Source organism: Tachysurus vachellii, chromosome 12 (genome assembly GCF_030014155.1).
Source record: "Tachysurus vachellii isolate PV-2020 chromosome 12, HZAU_Pvac_v1, whole genome shotgun sequence".
Lineage (NCBI taxonomy): Eukaryota > Metazoa > Chordata > Actinopteri > Siluriformes > Bagridae > Tachysurus > Tachysurus vachellii.
Genome location: NC_083471.1, coordinates 26,309,158 through 26,325,461, shown reverse-complemented (window position 1 = coordinate 26,325,461; position 16,304 = coordinate 26,309,158). Strand labels below are relative to the sequence as shown.

General features: G+C 45.4%; 2 protein-coding genes across 7 annotated transcripts in view; one reads left to right on the top strand and one right to left on the bottom strand.

The window, feature by feature from the left end:
* The window catches only part of dgcr8 (DGCR8 microprocessor complex subunit), a 10,968-nt gene extending 8,498 nt beyond the window's left edge, over positions 1–2,470 (bottom strand). The window contains exons 1-3 of the mRNA XM_060883630.1: positions 2,330–2,470; positions 310–1,254; positions 1–148 (exon numbers count right to left, since the gene is read on the bottom strand). The exon at positions 1–148 is cut by the window's left edge and continues 15 nt beyond it. Coding sequence (XP_060739613.1) covers positions 1–148; positions 310–954 — 793 coding nt within the window. The 5' untranslated portion in view covers positions 955–1,254; positions 2,330–2,470. The remainder of the gene's footprint in view (positions 149–309; positions 1,255–2,329) is intronic.
* A 3,227-nt stretch (positions 2,471–5,697) lies between these two features.
* On the top strand, positions 5,698–14,278 carry tia1l (cytotoxic granule-associated RNA binding protein 1, like). Of its 6 annotated transcripts, none has more exons than XM_060883085.1 (11): positions 5,698–5,905; positions 8,099–8,195; positions 8,495–8,593; positions 9,558–9,612; positions 9,796–9,883; positions 10,004–10,079; positions 10,199–10,307; positions 10,411–10,509; positions 10,743–10,827; positions 11,010–11,145; positions 12,308–14,278. In XM_060883085.1, exons 1-11 carry the CDS (start codon positions 5,874–5,876, stop codon positions 12,455–12,457), a joined length of 1,026 nt encoding a protein of 341 aa, XP_060739068.1. In that variant the 5' UTR covers positions 5,698–5,873; the 3' UTR covers positions 12,458–14,278. The 6 variants fall into 6 exon arrangements, with proteins under 6 accessions (XP_060739068.1, XP_060739065.1, XP_060739067.1 ...); XM_060883082.1 differs by having other exon boundaries at positions 5,699–5,905; positions 10,199–10,316; XM_060883084.1 differs by having other exon boundaries at positions 5,700–5,905; positions 10,414–10,509; positions 12,305–14,278.
* The last annotated feature ends 2,026 nt before the right edge of the window (positions 14,279–16,304 follow it).

The window sequence follows — 16,304 nt, the reverse complement described above, 5'->3', positions numbered from 1 at the left end:
TAATTTTAGTAATCATGGGCTGGACACCCTGCTCCGTGTCGGACTGGTGATCGCTGTCGGCTGCATATTTGTCCTCGGCCAGACGCATCTTCTTGGGCACCGGCATGCCTTCCTCTAACAGCGCATCTACATCGTTGTCAAAGTCGTCCTGGAAGAGACAAGCGGTTACAGACAAGTGCAAAAATAAATAAATAAATAAAAACCCACACGAGCAAACTTTCACTGTAGTAGACAGTTAGACTGTTAATCATGCCTGTCATTTCGCATCCTCCTGTGACAGCGTAAAACACAGCGAGCGGTCTCGTGTACCTCGTAGGAGTAACTGTGGTCCTCATCATTGGCCTGCTGCTGCTGGACGATCATCTCGGACGTGTACTCGCTCTCCTCTCCGTCCTCAGCCTCCAGGAAGTTCTCGCTGTAATCCTCCAGCTCGTCGAGCACCGCAAACTCCACCTTGTTCTCCTGTTCAGCCTCGGGTTCTATGCTCGAGTCTCCCTGCCCCGTTCCCTCTCCTGCCCCACCCTGTGCCTTCCCGTTCTCTAGCTGCTGCTCGTCTATCTGACCCTGCCCTGTGTATAACACTTTTCTGTCTTTGCCCTTGCCGCTGTTGCTGCTGCAGCCGCCATCTCCTCCGAAGCTGACGCTGATCTTAACGTCTCGGAGAAGCTTAAGGTCGGGGAGAAAGGAGGTGACGGGTGGGGCGTGACGCCCGGTGCCTGGGCACGAGTCACCGTGTAACGCACGACCGCTAAAAGACGCTGAGCCCTTGACGTCGGCGTCCTCGGCTAGCACGAGCGAGGGTCCATCACCGCCGGAGCTAACGTCCATTTCCTCGGCGTCACTGGACGTTTGCAGGGGAGGTGGTGGAGGAGCTTTACATTTACGGCTTCCTGACATTTCATCATCAGGAGGCTCCAGAGGGAGAGGAGGCACAAACTCACCAACATCCATCATCCAATTAACAAGATATCATATATATATATATATATATGTTAATACATACAACTAACCCTGCTTAGAAGAAATACGTCTAATTAAGTGCTGGAATCTGATCAAAGCCCAAATATACAGCTAAAAACCCCAGAAGGACGTAAACACTCGGTTGCTTGAGCACGCTAAGCCGACTACATTGTTCTTTTCATTAATGTAGACAGCTTTTTACAAATCACTGTCTCAATTATTGGAAATCACAATGCATTCAGCTTAAACCTTTGCCCACATCTAAACACGGTCCATCCTCCAGAGCAACGGTCCCTGAGGAGAGAAATAAACACAGGAGAATCATCGTGTTACAGAGACGTCCATTAAAACACTCATACGAACATCTCTACTGTCAGAAAGCTTTACGTGTTATATACATCAACATCAAGGTTTACTTTTTATTTATTTTTTAAGATATAGATCGCCAAAGTAAATAAAATAAATTATAAAATAAAAATTATACTTTTACATTTTTATTCCTTATACATCATTCGTCTCCCTGGAAAATATTTAAATTACTACAAATTACTACAAATTACTACAAATACACCTTTTACATCAATAAAACGTTTATGTTAATCGCTGCTATATTAAATCTAACCAAGCAAAAACACTATGTTAATTTAATTAATGTCTCTAACATGAGACTAGCAGGAGACTAGCAGGAGGCTAGCAGGAGGCTAACATGAGACTAGCAGGAGGCTAACATGAGACTAGCAAGAGGCTAACATGAGCCTAGCAGGAGACTAGCAGGAGACTAATACGAGACTAGCAGGAGACTAATACGAGACTAGCAGGAGACTAACATGAGACTAGCAGGAGACTAACATGAGACTAGCAGGAGACTAATACGAGACTAATACGAGACTAGCAGGAGACTAATACGAGACTAGCAGGAGACTAATACGAGACTAGCAGGAGACTAATACGAGACTAGCAGGAGACTAATACGAGACTAGCAGGAGACTAATACGAGACTAGCAGGAGACTAATACGAGACTAGCAGGAGACTAATACGAGACTAGCAGGAGACTAATACGAGACTAGCAGGAGACTAGCAGGAGACTAGCAGGAGACTAGCAGGAGACTAGCAGGAGACTAGCAGCATCTCGGGCCGCATCCCAAATCGCGCCCTAACCCTATATAAGTACACTACATACACGTCACATATAACGGTGTAGCGCCTATAAAGTGCACTCAGTAAACAACAGCCACCCATTTGGGACACAGCCGCACGCTGGTCAACAGGCAAAACGCACGACTCGGATTTTACACTGAAATAAACACAGATTACACAAAATGCTTCTCAGAAACACGTATTACATAAACACGGTATTAATTTACAAACCTGTCTAAATAATAGTTATTTAAAACGGACTGAATAGCGCTATTTGTTCCGTTTTACAGCAGTCAGCCGCCCGCCCCCTCCTCTGTCCGCCATGTTCTAACCTGCTGCCGCTCTCACGCCCTTGGACCCGCCCCTTTGCCGGGGCCTCTGCGTCGTGGATTGGACGACTTGTTTAAGTGCGATTGGTTGAGTCTGTTGTCTGTTCTACGGTGATTAGTTGTAGTCCCCCCCCCTTTATTTTTTATTTTCAAATAAAATTTATCAAATTAAAACGTGTTTATTAATAAACAATTTATAAATGTTACAATATATATATTATAAAGAACTTCATCTTTAGTCATTAGCTTGTTAGCCAGTAGCTGAGTCTAGAGTGAGTGAGGAACTCTGAGACTAGTGAGGAAGTCTGGGGTGAGTGAGGATGTCTGGGGTGAGTGAGGAAGTCTGGGGTGAGTGAGGATGTCTGGGGTGAGTGAGTAAGTCTGGGGTGAGTGAGGATGTCTTGGGTGAGTGAGGAAGTCTGAGACTAGTGAGGAAGTCTGGGGTGAGTGAGGAAGTCTGAGACTAGTGAGGAAGTCTGGGGTGAGTGAGGAACTCTGAGATTAGTTAGAAAGTCTGGGGCGAGTGAGGAAGTCTGAGACTAGTGAGGAAGTCTGGGATGAGTGAGGAAGTCTGGGATGAGTGAGGAAGTCTGGGGTGAGTGAGGAAGTCTGAGACTAGTGAGGAAGTCTGGGGTGAGTGAAGAAGTCTGGGGTGAGTGAGGAAGACTGAGACTAGTTAGAAAGTCTGGGATGAGTGAGGAAGTCTGGGGTGAGTGAGGATGTCTGGGGTGAGTGAGGAAGTCTGGGGTGAGTAAGTCTGAGGTGAGTGAGGATGTCTTGGGTGAGTGAGGAAGTCTGAGACTAGTGAGGAAGTCTGGGGTGAGTGAAGAAGTCTGGGGTGAGTGAGGAAGACTGAGACTAGTTAGAAAGTCTGGGATGAGTGAGGAAGTCTGGGGTGAGTGAGGATGTCTGGGGTGAGTGAGGAAGTCTGGGGTGAGTAAGTCTGGGGTGAGTGAGGATGTCTTGGGTGAGTGAGGAAGTCTGAGACTAGTGAGGAAGTCTGGGGTGAGTGAGGAAGTCTGGGGTGAGTGAGGAAGTCTGAGACTAGTGAGGAAGTCTGGGATGAGTGAGGAAGGCTGAGACTAGTGAGGAAGTCTGGGATGAGTGAGGAAGGCTGAGACTAGTAAGGAAGTCTGGGATGAGTGAGGAACTCTGAGACTAGTGAGGAAGTCTGGGGCGAGTGAAGAAGTCTGGGGTGAGTGAGGAAGACTGAGACTAGTGAGGAAGTCTGGGATGAGTGAGGAAGTCTGGGATGAGTGAGGAAGTCTGGGGTGAGTGAGGAAGTCTGAGACTAGTGAGGAAGTCTGGGGTGAGTGAAGAAGTCTGGGGTGAGTGAGGAAGACTGAGACTAGTTAGAAAGTCTGGGATGAGTGAGGAAGTCTGGGGTGAGTGAGGATGTCTGGGGTGAGTGAGGAAGTCTGGGGTGAGTAAGTCTGAGGTGAGTGAGGATGTCTTGGGTGAGTGAGGAAGTCTGAGACTAGTGAGGAAGTCTGGGGTGAGTGAAGAAGTCTGGGGTGAGTGAGGAAGACTGAGACTAGTTAGAAAGTCTGGGATGAGTGAGGAAGTCTGGGGTGAGTGAGGATGTCTGGGGTGAGTGAGGAAGTCTGGGGTGAGTAAGTCTGGGGTGAGTGAGGATGTCTTGGGTGAGTGAGGAAGTCTGAGACTAGTGAGGAAGTCTGGGGTGAGTGAGGAAGTCTGGGGTGAGTGAGGAAGTCTGAGACTAGTGAGGAAGTCTGGGATGAGTGAGGAAGGCTGAGACTAGTGAGGAAGTCTGGGATGAGTGAGGAAGGCTGAGACTAGTAAGGAAGTCTGGGATGAGTAAGGAACTCTGAGACTAGTGAGGGAGTCTGGGGCGAGTGAGGAAGTCTGGGATGAGTGAGGAAGTCTGAGACTAGTGAGGAAGTCTGGGATGAGTGAGGAAGTCTGGGATGAGTGAGGAAGTCTGGGATGAGTGAGGAAGTCTGAGACTAGTGAGGAAGTCTGGGATGAGTGAGGAAGTCTGGGGTGAGTGAGGAAGACTGAGACTAGTTAGAAAGTCTGGGATGAGTGAGGAAGTCTGGGGTGAGTGAGGATGTCTGGGGTGAGTGAGGAAGTCTGGGGTGAGTAAGTCTGAGGTGAGTGAGGATGTCTTGGGTGAGTGAGGAAGTCTGAGACTAGTGAGGAAGTCTGGGGTGAGTGAAGAAGTCTGGGGTGAGTGAGGAAGACTGAGACTAGTTAGAAAGTCTGGGATGAGTGAGGAAGTCTGGGGTGAGTGAGGATGTCTGGGGTGAGTGAGGAAGTCTGGGGTGAGTAAGTCTGGGGTGAGTGAGGATGTCTTGGGTGAGTGAGGAAGTCTGAGACTAGTGAGGAAGTCTGGGGTGAGTGAGGAAGTCTGGGGTGAGTGAGGAAGTCTGAGACTAGTGAGGAAGTCTGGGATGAGTGAGGAAGGCTGAGACTAGTGAGGAAGTCTGGGATGAGTGAGGAACTCTGAGACTAGTGAGGAAGTCTGGGATGAGTGAGGAACTCTGAGACTAGTGAGGAAGTCTGGGGCGAGTGAAGAAGTCTGGGGTGAGTGAGGAAGACTGAGACTAGTGAGGAAGTCTGGGGTGAGTGAGGAAGTCTGGGGTGAGTGAGGAAGTCTGGGGTGAGTGAGGAAGTCTGAGACTAGTGAGGAAGTCTGGGATGAGTGAGGAACTCTGAGACTAGTGAGGAAGTCTGGGGTGAGTGAAGAAGTCTGGGGTGACAGGAACTCTGAGACTAGTGAGGAAGTCTGGGATGAGTGAGGAACTCTGAGACTAGTGAGGAAGTCTGGGATGAGTGAGGAACTCTGAGACTAGTGAGGAAGTCTGGGATGAGTGAGGAAGTCTGGGATGAGTGAGGAAGTCTTTGACATTGAGGCCAGTTTTTTTTTACACAGGACCTTTGGACCTCTTAGTTTCAGTAAAGAGAAACTGTAACACTACAAATTTACAAATACATTCTATACATTTGTGTGTTATCATTTGAGCGGTAACAGTTTGGGGAAGAAGCACGTGTGATAGTCAGGGGTGCACATACTTTCGCTTGTAACGTAATTCTCTTAATAACCTCGCGTGCGGTTTAGTTAGTGTGTCTACACGTGTATAAGTGTTAGATTCCGAACAGAAAGAAGCGAAACCACAAAATCTGTCGATCTCCTCTGAGATCAGCGTAGAATTCTTTAGACCTCAGTCTTGTTTAACTTCACGTCGTCTTCCAGCCCGCTAGTTGGCGACAGATCGAGATTCGCGTAATCTCCGTAATCTCGCGAGAACGAATACTGCAACGTCATGACGATGTTCCTGGAGTAACGTTAGAGGAAGTTATTCCAGTAAATTGTCGTTAACGGAAAGCAAAAGTTTGTAGATTAAAGTCACTGAACTCAGCCGCGGGCCTCAAAATAAACCTTTAGAACTTTTTAGCTGCAGGTTTGGAACCTTTTCGACACCATGATGGCGGATGATGACCAGCCCAAGACGTTGTAAGTATATTGAGCTCATTAGCATAAAAGTGAACTAGCTTCCTTGCTAGCTGACTAGCATGCTAAGCGGTCACGCTGTAGCGGAGAATCCTTAGCGTTAGCATTAGCATTAGCATTAGCCAGCGTGCCGCAGATTTATTAGCAAGCCGAGGCGTTAAAACGAGGATCTCTGTTGAACAAAGCGCTCGACGAATCGACCGTAAAATCGGGACCGTGTATCTTAAGATCCCCGCTTCATGTGTAAAGTTAGCTTTTAGCTACCGAGCTAGCTAGCAAGCTAATTAGCTAACAAGTTAGCAGTCAACATTGTGAAGCCGAGCGAATGTAACGTAGCATCTAGTGAGGGTTTTTTTTTGTCTCGGTTCACACGTGTTACCGACCGATTACACCGAGTATAACGTGTTAACGTGAACTTCGTGTTAGTTTTGTTCGAGCTTCACTTTAACACAAGTCTCGCCGGCTAAGCGTTAGCTTTTATGCCGTTAGCTAACCGGCTAGATCCGGTTTGTGTCTCATTAGCGCTGGTTTTTAGATGTTACTTTTCAGAAGAGCGGACATAAAGATTCTGGGGGTTATATAATGGGGTAAAGGTGTAGATGGGGTAGGATGTGGTCGGGGTGGAGCGTGTGGAGGTGGCGGTGACTATCCGCCTGTGAGCGGGTGAAAACGTGGCAGCAGCAGACAGGGCTGTGTGGTGGCCTGGAGCCTGAGGACCAAACCATCTCAGCCTTAAACACACACCGTGAACTGCACACTGTTCCCTCGGACTGAAGAAAATCCTCACGGGATTAGAAGGAGGTGTCGGAAACGGCGTTTTGTGTCGGATTTGAGCACAAACAGGACGGTACACGTCTAAAAAAGGACGTAGTGTAATGTTCACGCGACAGAAGAAACAAACACACACACACACACACACACACACACATCACCTACAGCCGCTTAGTTAGAAACAGTCTAACTGCTGTACAACACTTTCATTTGTTTACAGAAATCAATTCTACTTCATTCTGTATTTTCATTTTACAAGCAAGGTGTAGGCTGCATATTTGTAGATGTAGTGTGTGTGTGGGGGGACGCCCACTGCCCCCTACCCCACTGTCCTCACTGCCTACTGCCCCAATGTCCACTGCCCCACCCCACTGTCCCCACTGCCTACTGTCCCCTACCCCACTGCCTACTGCCCCAATGTCCACTGCCCCTCCCCACTGCCTACTGCCCCTACCCCAATGTCTACTGCCCCTACCCCACTGTCCCCACTGCCTACTGCCCCAATGTCCACTGCCTACTGCCCCTACCCCAATGTCCACTGCCCCTACCCCAATGTCCACTGCCCCTACCCCAATGTCCCCACTGCCTACTGTCCCCAATGTCCACTGCCCCTACCCCAATGTCCACTGCCCCTACCCCACTGTCCCCACTGCCTACTGTCCCCTACCCCACTGTCCCCACTGCCTACTGTCCCCACTGCCTACTGTCCCCACTGCCTACTGTCCCCACTGCCTACTGTCCCCTACCTCACTGTCCCCACTGTCTACTGCCCCTTACCCCAATGTACCCATCGCATACTGTCCACTACCCCACTGTCCCCTACCCCAATGCCCCGACCCCACTGCCGTCCATCTCTCTTCCTGTCCTGTATAAACCGAGGTGGTGGAGGAAACTTTCTGAACTTGATCTGAAGATATTCTGATTACACACAAATGGGTCTAAAGATCACTGCAGTTCCTAAAGTTCTTCTTTTATACTCGGCCTTGTTCCAAAGCTAGACAAACAATTTGGCACTGAAAAGATAAATTAGCATCTCGACAGTCATGTTGTAAACGATTCGTCCTGTAATCATCCACGGAGTTCATGGATCAACGGAGTTCGTCCATTCTCTCAGACGTGCGTCACTGCTGCAGGTTCGAAGTGAGCGAACACTTGGTTACGATGCACGAGGAGAAATAAAGAAAACCGAATACGACAAACTCACCGACGTGTAACACGGGGCTCGTTCTCAGTGGAACACTGTGTAGTCTGATTGGAGCGAACTGTATCAGATCTCTAGCTCTATTGGCTGTCAGTTAAAAACACTCTGCCTTGTCTTCCTGTTTCAAAACACCTCGTTTATAAGGAAATGTCATGTTCAAGTCACTTTAAGCACAACTTAAAAAATTTTCTCACAGTAACCTCTCTTATTCTTATTAACTGTAGGTACGTCGGAAACCTCTCCCGGGATGTGACGGAGGCTCTGATCATGCAGGTGTTCACTCAGATTGGACCCTGCAAGAGCTGCAAAATGATCATTGATGTGAGTAGAAGCGTCGATGCTAGATAGAGTTAGATACAATACACATCGCTGATTGCTGCGGTAGTCCAGGAGCTGTTTAAGGGCTTTTTATTTTTGTATTTGTTTCTGCATGTTGTTTTCTCATCAGATTTTATCCAGAAGAGTTAAACACGAAAGCAAACATGGCGCCCTTTCGAGTGAAAGTTGTAATTCCAGCAGAGCACATGATCACTTTAGCAGATGTTGTTGGAGGATTTCTGGCCCAGCATCAGTTTTTATTTCTCTCTCATTTTTTTTTTTTTCCCCTCCTCTTCTTCCAGACGGCAGGAAACGATCCGTACTGCTTTGTGGAGTTCTTCGAGCATATGCATGCTGCTGCTGCCCTGGCTGCCATGAACGGACGGAAAATATTAGGAAAGGTAATACGCAAGACGGTTCGGATTCACGTCGGATTGATTGTTGTTCTTTTTCTTTCCTCTCTTACCCCCTTTCCTGGGCACATCAGGTAAGTAAGGTATGAATGGGGGATAGAAAATAAACCTTCTGATCCTGCTGATGAAGATACAGTTGATGTGTGTAACATATATAACTATATGAACAAGTGCAGAGCACACAGACTCGGTCAGACCTTCCATCCAGTGTCTGATGTTTTCACAGATTCGTTACTGAGCTTTTACTGATAACGGTTGGGGGGTCAGTTTGTGTGCTTGGCTTTAATTAAAAGTGCTGGTCAAGTCTGTCTTTCCGAAGAGAACACACACACACACACACACACACACACACACACACGTTTTGGACTTGTTCTGTTGTTGGAAAGGATGTAAATGTTCCTCTGACAGAAGGCACCTCAGCTTTTATCAGTGGAAACCTTTTGATGTTTATACATCTGCTTCACCCACTTTGTCGTCCTGATGCTGTGTTTAGTCCTGAGCTCACGATTTGTCTCTACCACACACACACACACACACACTCCACACCACACACCAGGCCTCATTCTTCTTTGTCTCTTTAATTCCTCAGCAAAATATCTTCAGTGTGAATATTTTATCCTCAGCTGGTAATGAAGCAGCGTTTGAGGAGTAAAACACGTTAATTTCTCTCTGTTGTAAGTCACTAAACCCTTTTACTCTGTAGAAATCCACATGTATATCTGTGTGTGTATGTATATATATAATATATATTTGTTTTATTTATTATTATTTAGAATTTTATTTCTTGCTCAGGAGCTTTTTTTTTCCCTTGTCCTTTGCTTATAAAGCTTACTTTTATCCCTTCGACAGTCTGTTCCTACATTTGGAAACTCGTGTTAATATCACAAAGTAATTTAGAGCTTTCACGAACTTAACGTTTTCTACAAATCCCCCCCCAACCCATGTGTTGCAGGACATGAAGGTGAACTGGGCTTCCATGCCGAGCAGCCAGAAGAAAGACACAAGCAGTGAGTGTTGAGGCCTCTGACGGGAACTTTTGTAATCAGACTCTTAACCTTTGGGCTTGTTGTACAAACCCTGCATTAAATTGGCAGCATTTGTCATAAAGTCCCTGTGAATAAGCTGTTACTATAGAAACCAATTAGTATACTATATATAATTTGTGCGTGCGCGTGTGTGTGTGCACACAGATCACTTCCATGTCTTCGTCGGTGACCTGAGCCCAGAAATCTCCACAGAGGACGTCAGAGCCGCTTTCGCTCCGTTTGGAAAAATATCGTAAGTTTTGCTAATTTATCTTTTACACTATAAAAGCATCATACTTTTTTTTTCTTGCTACTGTATAAAACAACGAGACGATCACGTGTGAACAAACGTGTCTAATACGTGTGTGTTCAGCGATGCTCGTGTGGTGAAAGACCTGGCTACTGGGAAGTCCAAAGGCTATGGCTTTATCTCCTTCATTAATAAATGGGTAAGAAGTTATTGTAGAAAGCATCACGAACCTGTCAGCGTGAGTCTGTGTGAATATTACACACACACACACACACACACACACACAATGTTTATACATCTGTACAACACCTACCACAGGATGCGGAGAACGCCATCCAGCAGATGAACGGCCAGTGGCTGGGGGGCAGGCAGATCAGAACCAACTGGGCCACCAGGAAGCCTCCTGCTCCCAAATCCAACCTCGAGAGTCAGTCCGGTAGACAGTGAAACACTTTTCCTTCATTACACCTCATTAATCCTGATCCCCAAGCGGCTCTGCTCTCACTCTCGTCCTCTCCTGTGTCCGTTAGCAGGCAACACCAAACACCTGTCCTACGAGGAGGTGCTGAACCAGTCGAGCCCCAGTAACTGCACCGTGTACTGTGGAGGGGTCACCTCCGGCCTCTCAGGTGGGTGGAGCTCCTTCGTCTCCGGTCACAGTCGATATATATTTGTGTGCGCTCTGATCATAGCGTCTTAGCGTCGACGGATTTTCTACAACACGTTATTCTCACGTCTCGGCGATTGTGTGTGGGGTTTATTTATTTATTTATTTATTTAATGTAGTAAACTAATTGTACGAAGGTTTTGAGTGCCATGAGCTTGAACCGACGTGACGTCACTTCCTGTTCCTCTGCTGCAGATCAGCTGATGAGGCAGACTTTCTCTCCGTTCGGACAGATCATGGAGATCAGGGTTTTCCCAGACAAAGGCTACTCGTTCGTGAGGTGTGTTGAACAGACGTGTCGTAGCACCGCACCGATTCGGCGCCTTTAGGAGAGAAGCTACAGATCACCACAGCTGTGTTGTTGTGTAACCAGCTTGCGGATGTAGTCTGTGCTTCCTGATAGAGAGTCGTGTCTGTGACTGACTGACTGACTGACTGAATAATCCTCGTCTCCACCCGCAGGTTTGATTCTCACGAGAGCGCCGCTCACGCCATCGTGTCTGTGAACGGGACGTGCATCGAGGGCCACACCGTCAAGTGCTATTGGGGTAAAGAAACAGCCGACATGAGGGCCATGCAGCAGATGGCCATGCCTCAGGTACCAACAGAGCTTCACCTCTAAAGCAGGCTGCACACACACACTTTCTTTTCCTACAATATTTTAACTTGGATGTTTTATGTTTGTTTGCGTTAAAGTGGAGAAAAAGATCAGATATGGTTCATGTTGGTTTCTTTAAAACATCAGGACTTTTGTGAGGTTTAAAAGGTTTAACTTGTTTCTTTCTTCAGGTCTGTAGTCAGTTTAAATATTCAGTTAACTAGATTTTCTTGATGTTTATTTGTTTTGAGTGAACTAACTCTCTCTCTCTCTCTGTCTCTCTCTCTGTCTCTCTCTCTCTCTCTCTCTGTCTCTCTCTCTGTCTCTCTCTCTCTCTCTGTCTCTCTCTCTCTCTCTCTCTGTCTGTGTCTCTCTGTCTCTCTCTCTCTCTCTCTCTCTCTCTCTCTGTCTGTGTCTCTCTGTCTCTCTCTCTCTCTCTCTCTCTCTCTCTCTGTCTGTGTCTCTCTGTCTCTCTCTCTGTCTCTCTCTCTGTCTCTCTCTCTTTCTCTCTCTCTCTCTCTGTCTCTGTCTCTCTCTCTCTCTCTCTCTCTCTCTCTGTGTCTCTGTGTGTCTCTCTGTGTCTCTCTGTGTGTCTCTGTGTCTCTCTGTGTCTCTCTGTGTCTCTCTGTGTGTCTCTGTGTGTCTCTGTGTGTCTCTGTGTGTCTCTGTGTCTCTCTGTGTCTCTCTGTGTCTCTGTGTCTCTCTCTGTCTGTGTGTCTCTCTGTCTGTGTGTCTCTCTGTCTGTGTGTCTCTCTGTCTGTGTGTCTCTCTGTCTGTGTGTCTCTCTGTCTGTGTGTCTCTCTGTCTGTGTGTCTCTCTGTCTGTGTGTCTCTCTGTCTGTGTGTCTCTCTGTCTGTGTGTCTCTCTGTCTGTGTGTCTCTCTGTCTGTGTGTCTCTCTGTCTGTGTGTCTCTCTCTGCTCACACACTCACACTTGCGCTCTCTCTCTCTCTCTGTGTCTCTCTCTCTCTCTCTCTCTGTCTGTGTCTCTCTGTCTGTGTCTCTCTCTCTCTCTGCTCACACACACACACTTGTGCTCTCTCTCTCTCTTTCTCTCTCTGCTCACACACACACTTGTGCTCTCTCGCTCTCGCTCTCTCTCTCTCTCTGTCTGTCTCTCTCTCTCTCTCTGCGTGCTCACACACTCTCTCTGACCTCAGCAGAGTAACCCAGCCTACGCGGCTCAGCCGTACGGACAGTGGGGTCAGTCTTACGGTAACGGGCAGCAGATGGGGCAGTACGTCCCTAACGGCTGGCAGATGCCGGCGTACGGAGTGTACGGTCAGGCCTGGAACCAGCAGGGCTATAAGTAAGTACACCAGCACGGCGTCCGCCACCTCCTCCACCTCCTCCTCTCCTGGTTCCTCCACGCGTTCCCTAATCCAGGAGGGCAGAACAACGCCAGCCGGACGGACCATTCCATCACGATCGAGGGGGGTGGGGGGTTTAGCGGACTCCACCCCGATGTACAGCATATTCGGATCATTAGCCCAACCCTCGCCACCTGGTTTCCTTTTTTCTTTGGGTTTTTTCCCTTCATCTTGTAGTTTGGACTGATTTACACAACAGTCAGTCTTTTTTAAAGTGTCTTTTTTTGGGTTCTTTGCCTTTTTTGTAATTATTAATCTCCCCACCCTGTAGTCTGATACCCAGTTCTTCAGTAGATCTTTTTTTTTTTCCTTCTCTCCAATCATTAAAAAGAAGAGTTTTCAAAGTGTTCAGAAACGTCACCCCAATTTGTGAACTTGTTCGTTTTCTCTCTCTCTCTCTCTCTCTCTCTCACTTTTCTTTGTATGGACACACTGCAGCTCGACATGATTGTTGATTGATTTTTTTTTTTCTTTTCTTTTATTCACAGTCTGGTAGTTTTGTAAAAAAATATATCTATATAAATAAAATAAATGGAGGCAGTTTCCTCAGTGGCCTTGACACGCACCTGAAGTTCCCACGACTTCTCGTGAAATAATAACGTTCTTAATTTATCCAGCTTTTAACAAAATTCATTAACACACCCGCGTTCATGCAACACTTTTTTTTATTTTTCCTTCTTAAATTCACTCGTTTTTTTTTTCTCTCCTTTCTGCGTTTATCTACATTTATTACAGATGCCACGCTGTGGATAATTTCATTATAATGTTCAATGCTTATGTTAAGCTCTGATGTTTAAACGTCCTTCTCTCTCTTTTTTTTTTTTTTTGAAATTTATATATATAATTATATATTGTTTATATATAATTATAAGGATCGATCATCATGTTTCCTTCAGATGAGAATTAAGTTTAGTTTAGTTTAGTTTAGGACGCCGGCGTGTCGTCAGTCGTGTGTAAAGATATTTTTGTAATTGTGTTTATTACGTTACCGGTTTGTTTACCAGCGTGTAAAACGTTCCCTGGTCTCCGGGGAGCCGCTCCAAACACCACGGCGTGCGGAGTTCAGGTTTAATTAATTGTACGTTTTAAACATTTTTTTTTTTCCTCTCGTTCCCTCACGAGTTCCTGTCCATTTTTTTGTTTCACAAGCGAATGCGTCACTGTGTTGATTTTACAAGCCAAAGAGCGCTCTTTTAACCACTCAACCACTGTAGAGAGCTCCAGTGTGCTTGGGAAAGAAACAGGAAGTCCACGTCTCCTGCTTTTCCACTTCCTGCCACAGAGCTGAGCTGTAGATGGTCATATCGGAGGGGGGTGTGTGTGTCTGTGTTTCGTTTATTATTATTTTTTTCCCTTCCCCTCTGTCTTTCGTCCTATCCTCTCATCATGCTGTCCTTTAAAGAGAAGAGCTTAAAGCGATTTAAATCAGTTTCGTTTTTTTTCCCCCTTTTCCTCCTTTTCTTTTTTTTTCAGTTTACTTCTCCACGTGTTTTGGCTAATGAATCAAATGTCCTGCTTTCTAGAAATTTAAACTGTATTTTGTAAAAAGCTGAAGAAAAAAAAAAGTACTGTTCATCTTTTGGATTTTTTGGGTTTTCATTTATTTTTTTTTTCTTCCTCGCCTCATTCCGGATTTCTCCTCGACTTTTGGAGGGACATTTAATTTTTGTGTAAATAACTTGATAATCCATTAATATGATAACCATTAAAAAGGCTGTTCCAGTATTGAGACTCTGCAAAGTAAAAAGAAATGACTGTGTCTAATTTTTTTTTTCTTAATGTCTTTTTTTTTTTCTTCTTCTTCTTTTAAGTAAGAATTTTTCCCTGCAATTTTTTTTTTAAAGAAAAAAAATAAATAAATAAATAGAGCTTAATTGTATTTGTTTGCTGATGAACCCAACTGTGTGTTTTACGAAGACGGAGAAAGAAAAAAAAAAGCAGCCACTGGTATTTTTTTTTTTTCTTGTAAAAAAAAATTGAGAGGTGTTTGAGTCAGAAAAAATCCAGTCGGATTAAAATAAACGTTAATATAGCAAATAAAATTTTATTTCACTTTAGGAATTTGAGTTGTAAACAATTTTATTTGTTTAATTTATAAACGTAGGTTTAGTAGCCGTGACGCTTAGTGTCATAAGTCATTCGTATTAAACTCTGGAGTTGATGATGAATGAACGAATAAATAGAGAGAGAGATTTTAACTGTGATGATCATTTGAGTCGTTAATGATCACTAAAAGCTGCTGCTTCTTTCCTTAAGTTTTAATTAAATATATGTTACTAAAATCCTGTTGACAACCAATCAGAGTGCTTTAAACACACAGCAGTAGGTGGCGCTGTTCGACCACTATACAGAAATCCTGCTGTTCCTCCTGTACTGTACTGTAGTGTGTTCCCTTCTCTCTTTCTCTCTCTACTCTCTTTCTCCCTCTCTCTCTCTCTCTTTCTCTCTCTCTCTCTCTCTCTCTCCTCTCTTTCTTTCTCTCTTCCTCTTTCTCTCTCTCTCTCTCTCTCTCACACACACGCACGTTAATGAGCTGTGGTGTGTAACAGGAATGTTAATGCAGGACTGTGGTGTGTTTCAGTGTCTAAACACACACACAAACATGTACACAGCGTGCAGTCATAAAAACACAATCACATACAGATTAAACACATTTATTTGGTGTCTCTTGCTGTCCATAATGAAGCTTTATTTAAAGTAAAACTGCTCTTTTAAGGTTTACGTCTAACTTTAAAGGAGCGGTCTGTAATATTTAGTGCTCTGTTCTTTGGAGTAAATGATGTTTGCACTAAAACCGGTGATGGGTCTGATTTCTGAACCGGAACGAACAGCTTTAAGCGCCGACACTGGAGACTCCTTCCGTGAAGGTTCCTGTGTTGCTATAGAAACGATAACAAGGGTATTAATATGAAACCGTGATTTCCAGCTGCAGTGTAATGGTATAAACACAGACTGTAGGAACAATCAGTCCCACAATGCACTGCAGCATGATGTCATGTCATGAGGCTTAGAGAGAAAAAGGGGTGTGAGTGCGGGGGAAGGGCACACACTCAGAGCGCTGTGTGTTTGTGTGATGTGTGTGTCTGTGTTTGTGTAATGTGTGTGTGTGTCTGTGTTTGTGTAATGTGTGTGTGTATGTCTGTGTGTGTCTGTGTAATGTGTGTGTGTGTGTGTGTGTGGACATGGTGATAAATGAGTCCTTATCCTCAGTCAGTCTGACTGTTGAACATTAATACTGAACCCGCGTGAGAGAGAGAGAGAGAGAGAGATAGATAGATAGATAGATAGATAGATAGATAGATAGATAGATAGAAACAGACATAACGACAGAGAGGGACGATAAGTCAGAGAGACGGAGTATGAAAGAGTGAGGGAAGACAAATAGAGTGAGACAGATGGAGAGAGAGAGAGATGTCAGGAGATGAGGAACAGCACATTAGAGCTGATAGAAATCAGATCTTTCCTCTTGTCTTCAGTGTCAGCGCTCAAAAACTAAACATGCAGTGTGTGTGTGTGTGTGTGTGTGTGTGTGTGTGTGTGTGCCCGCCCATATATAGATGGATATATCACACACATATGTACTGTATTTAATACCCATGCACGCCGGTGTATGACACTTTTCTACGACGAGTGCAAAAGTTTGTGCACCCAAAATGATTTGTTTTTAATGCTTTTAGAAGTAACAGAATGTCAAACCTCTGCCATGAAACACATAATACTGCTATAATAACAACGAACACTGAAGCCGATGATTCCGCCGTCGAACAGGAAGTTTGGGATTTTATGGAGC

What these genes read in the sequence shown, in the direction of transcription:
- tia1l (XM_060883080.1), top strand. Translation starts at nt 5,874, where the DNA reads ATGATGGCGGATGATGACCAGCCCAAGACGTT. An exon ending in GCTGCAAAATGATCATTGAT is followed by an intron (nt 8,196 to 8,494) that starts GTGAGTAGAAGC and finishes CTCTTCTTCCAG; the next exon opens with ACGGCAGGAAACGATCCGTA. An exon ending in AGCAGATGGCCATGCCTCAG is followed by an intron (nt 11,146 to 12,304) that starts GTACCAACAGAG and finishes CTCTGACCTCAG; the next exon opens with CAGAGTAACCCAGCCTACGC.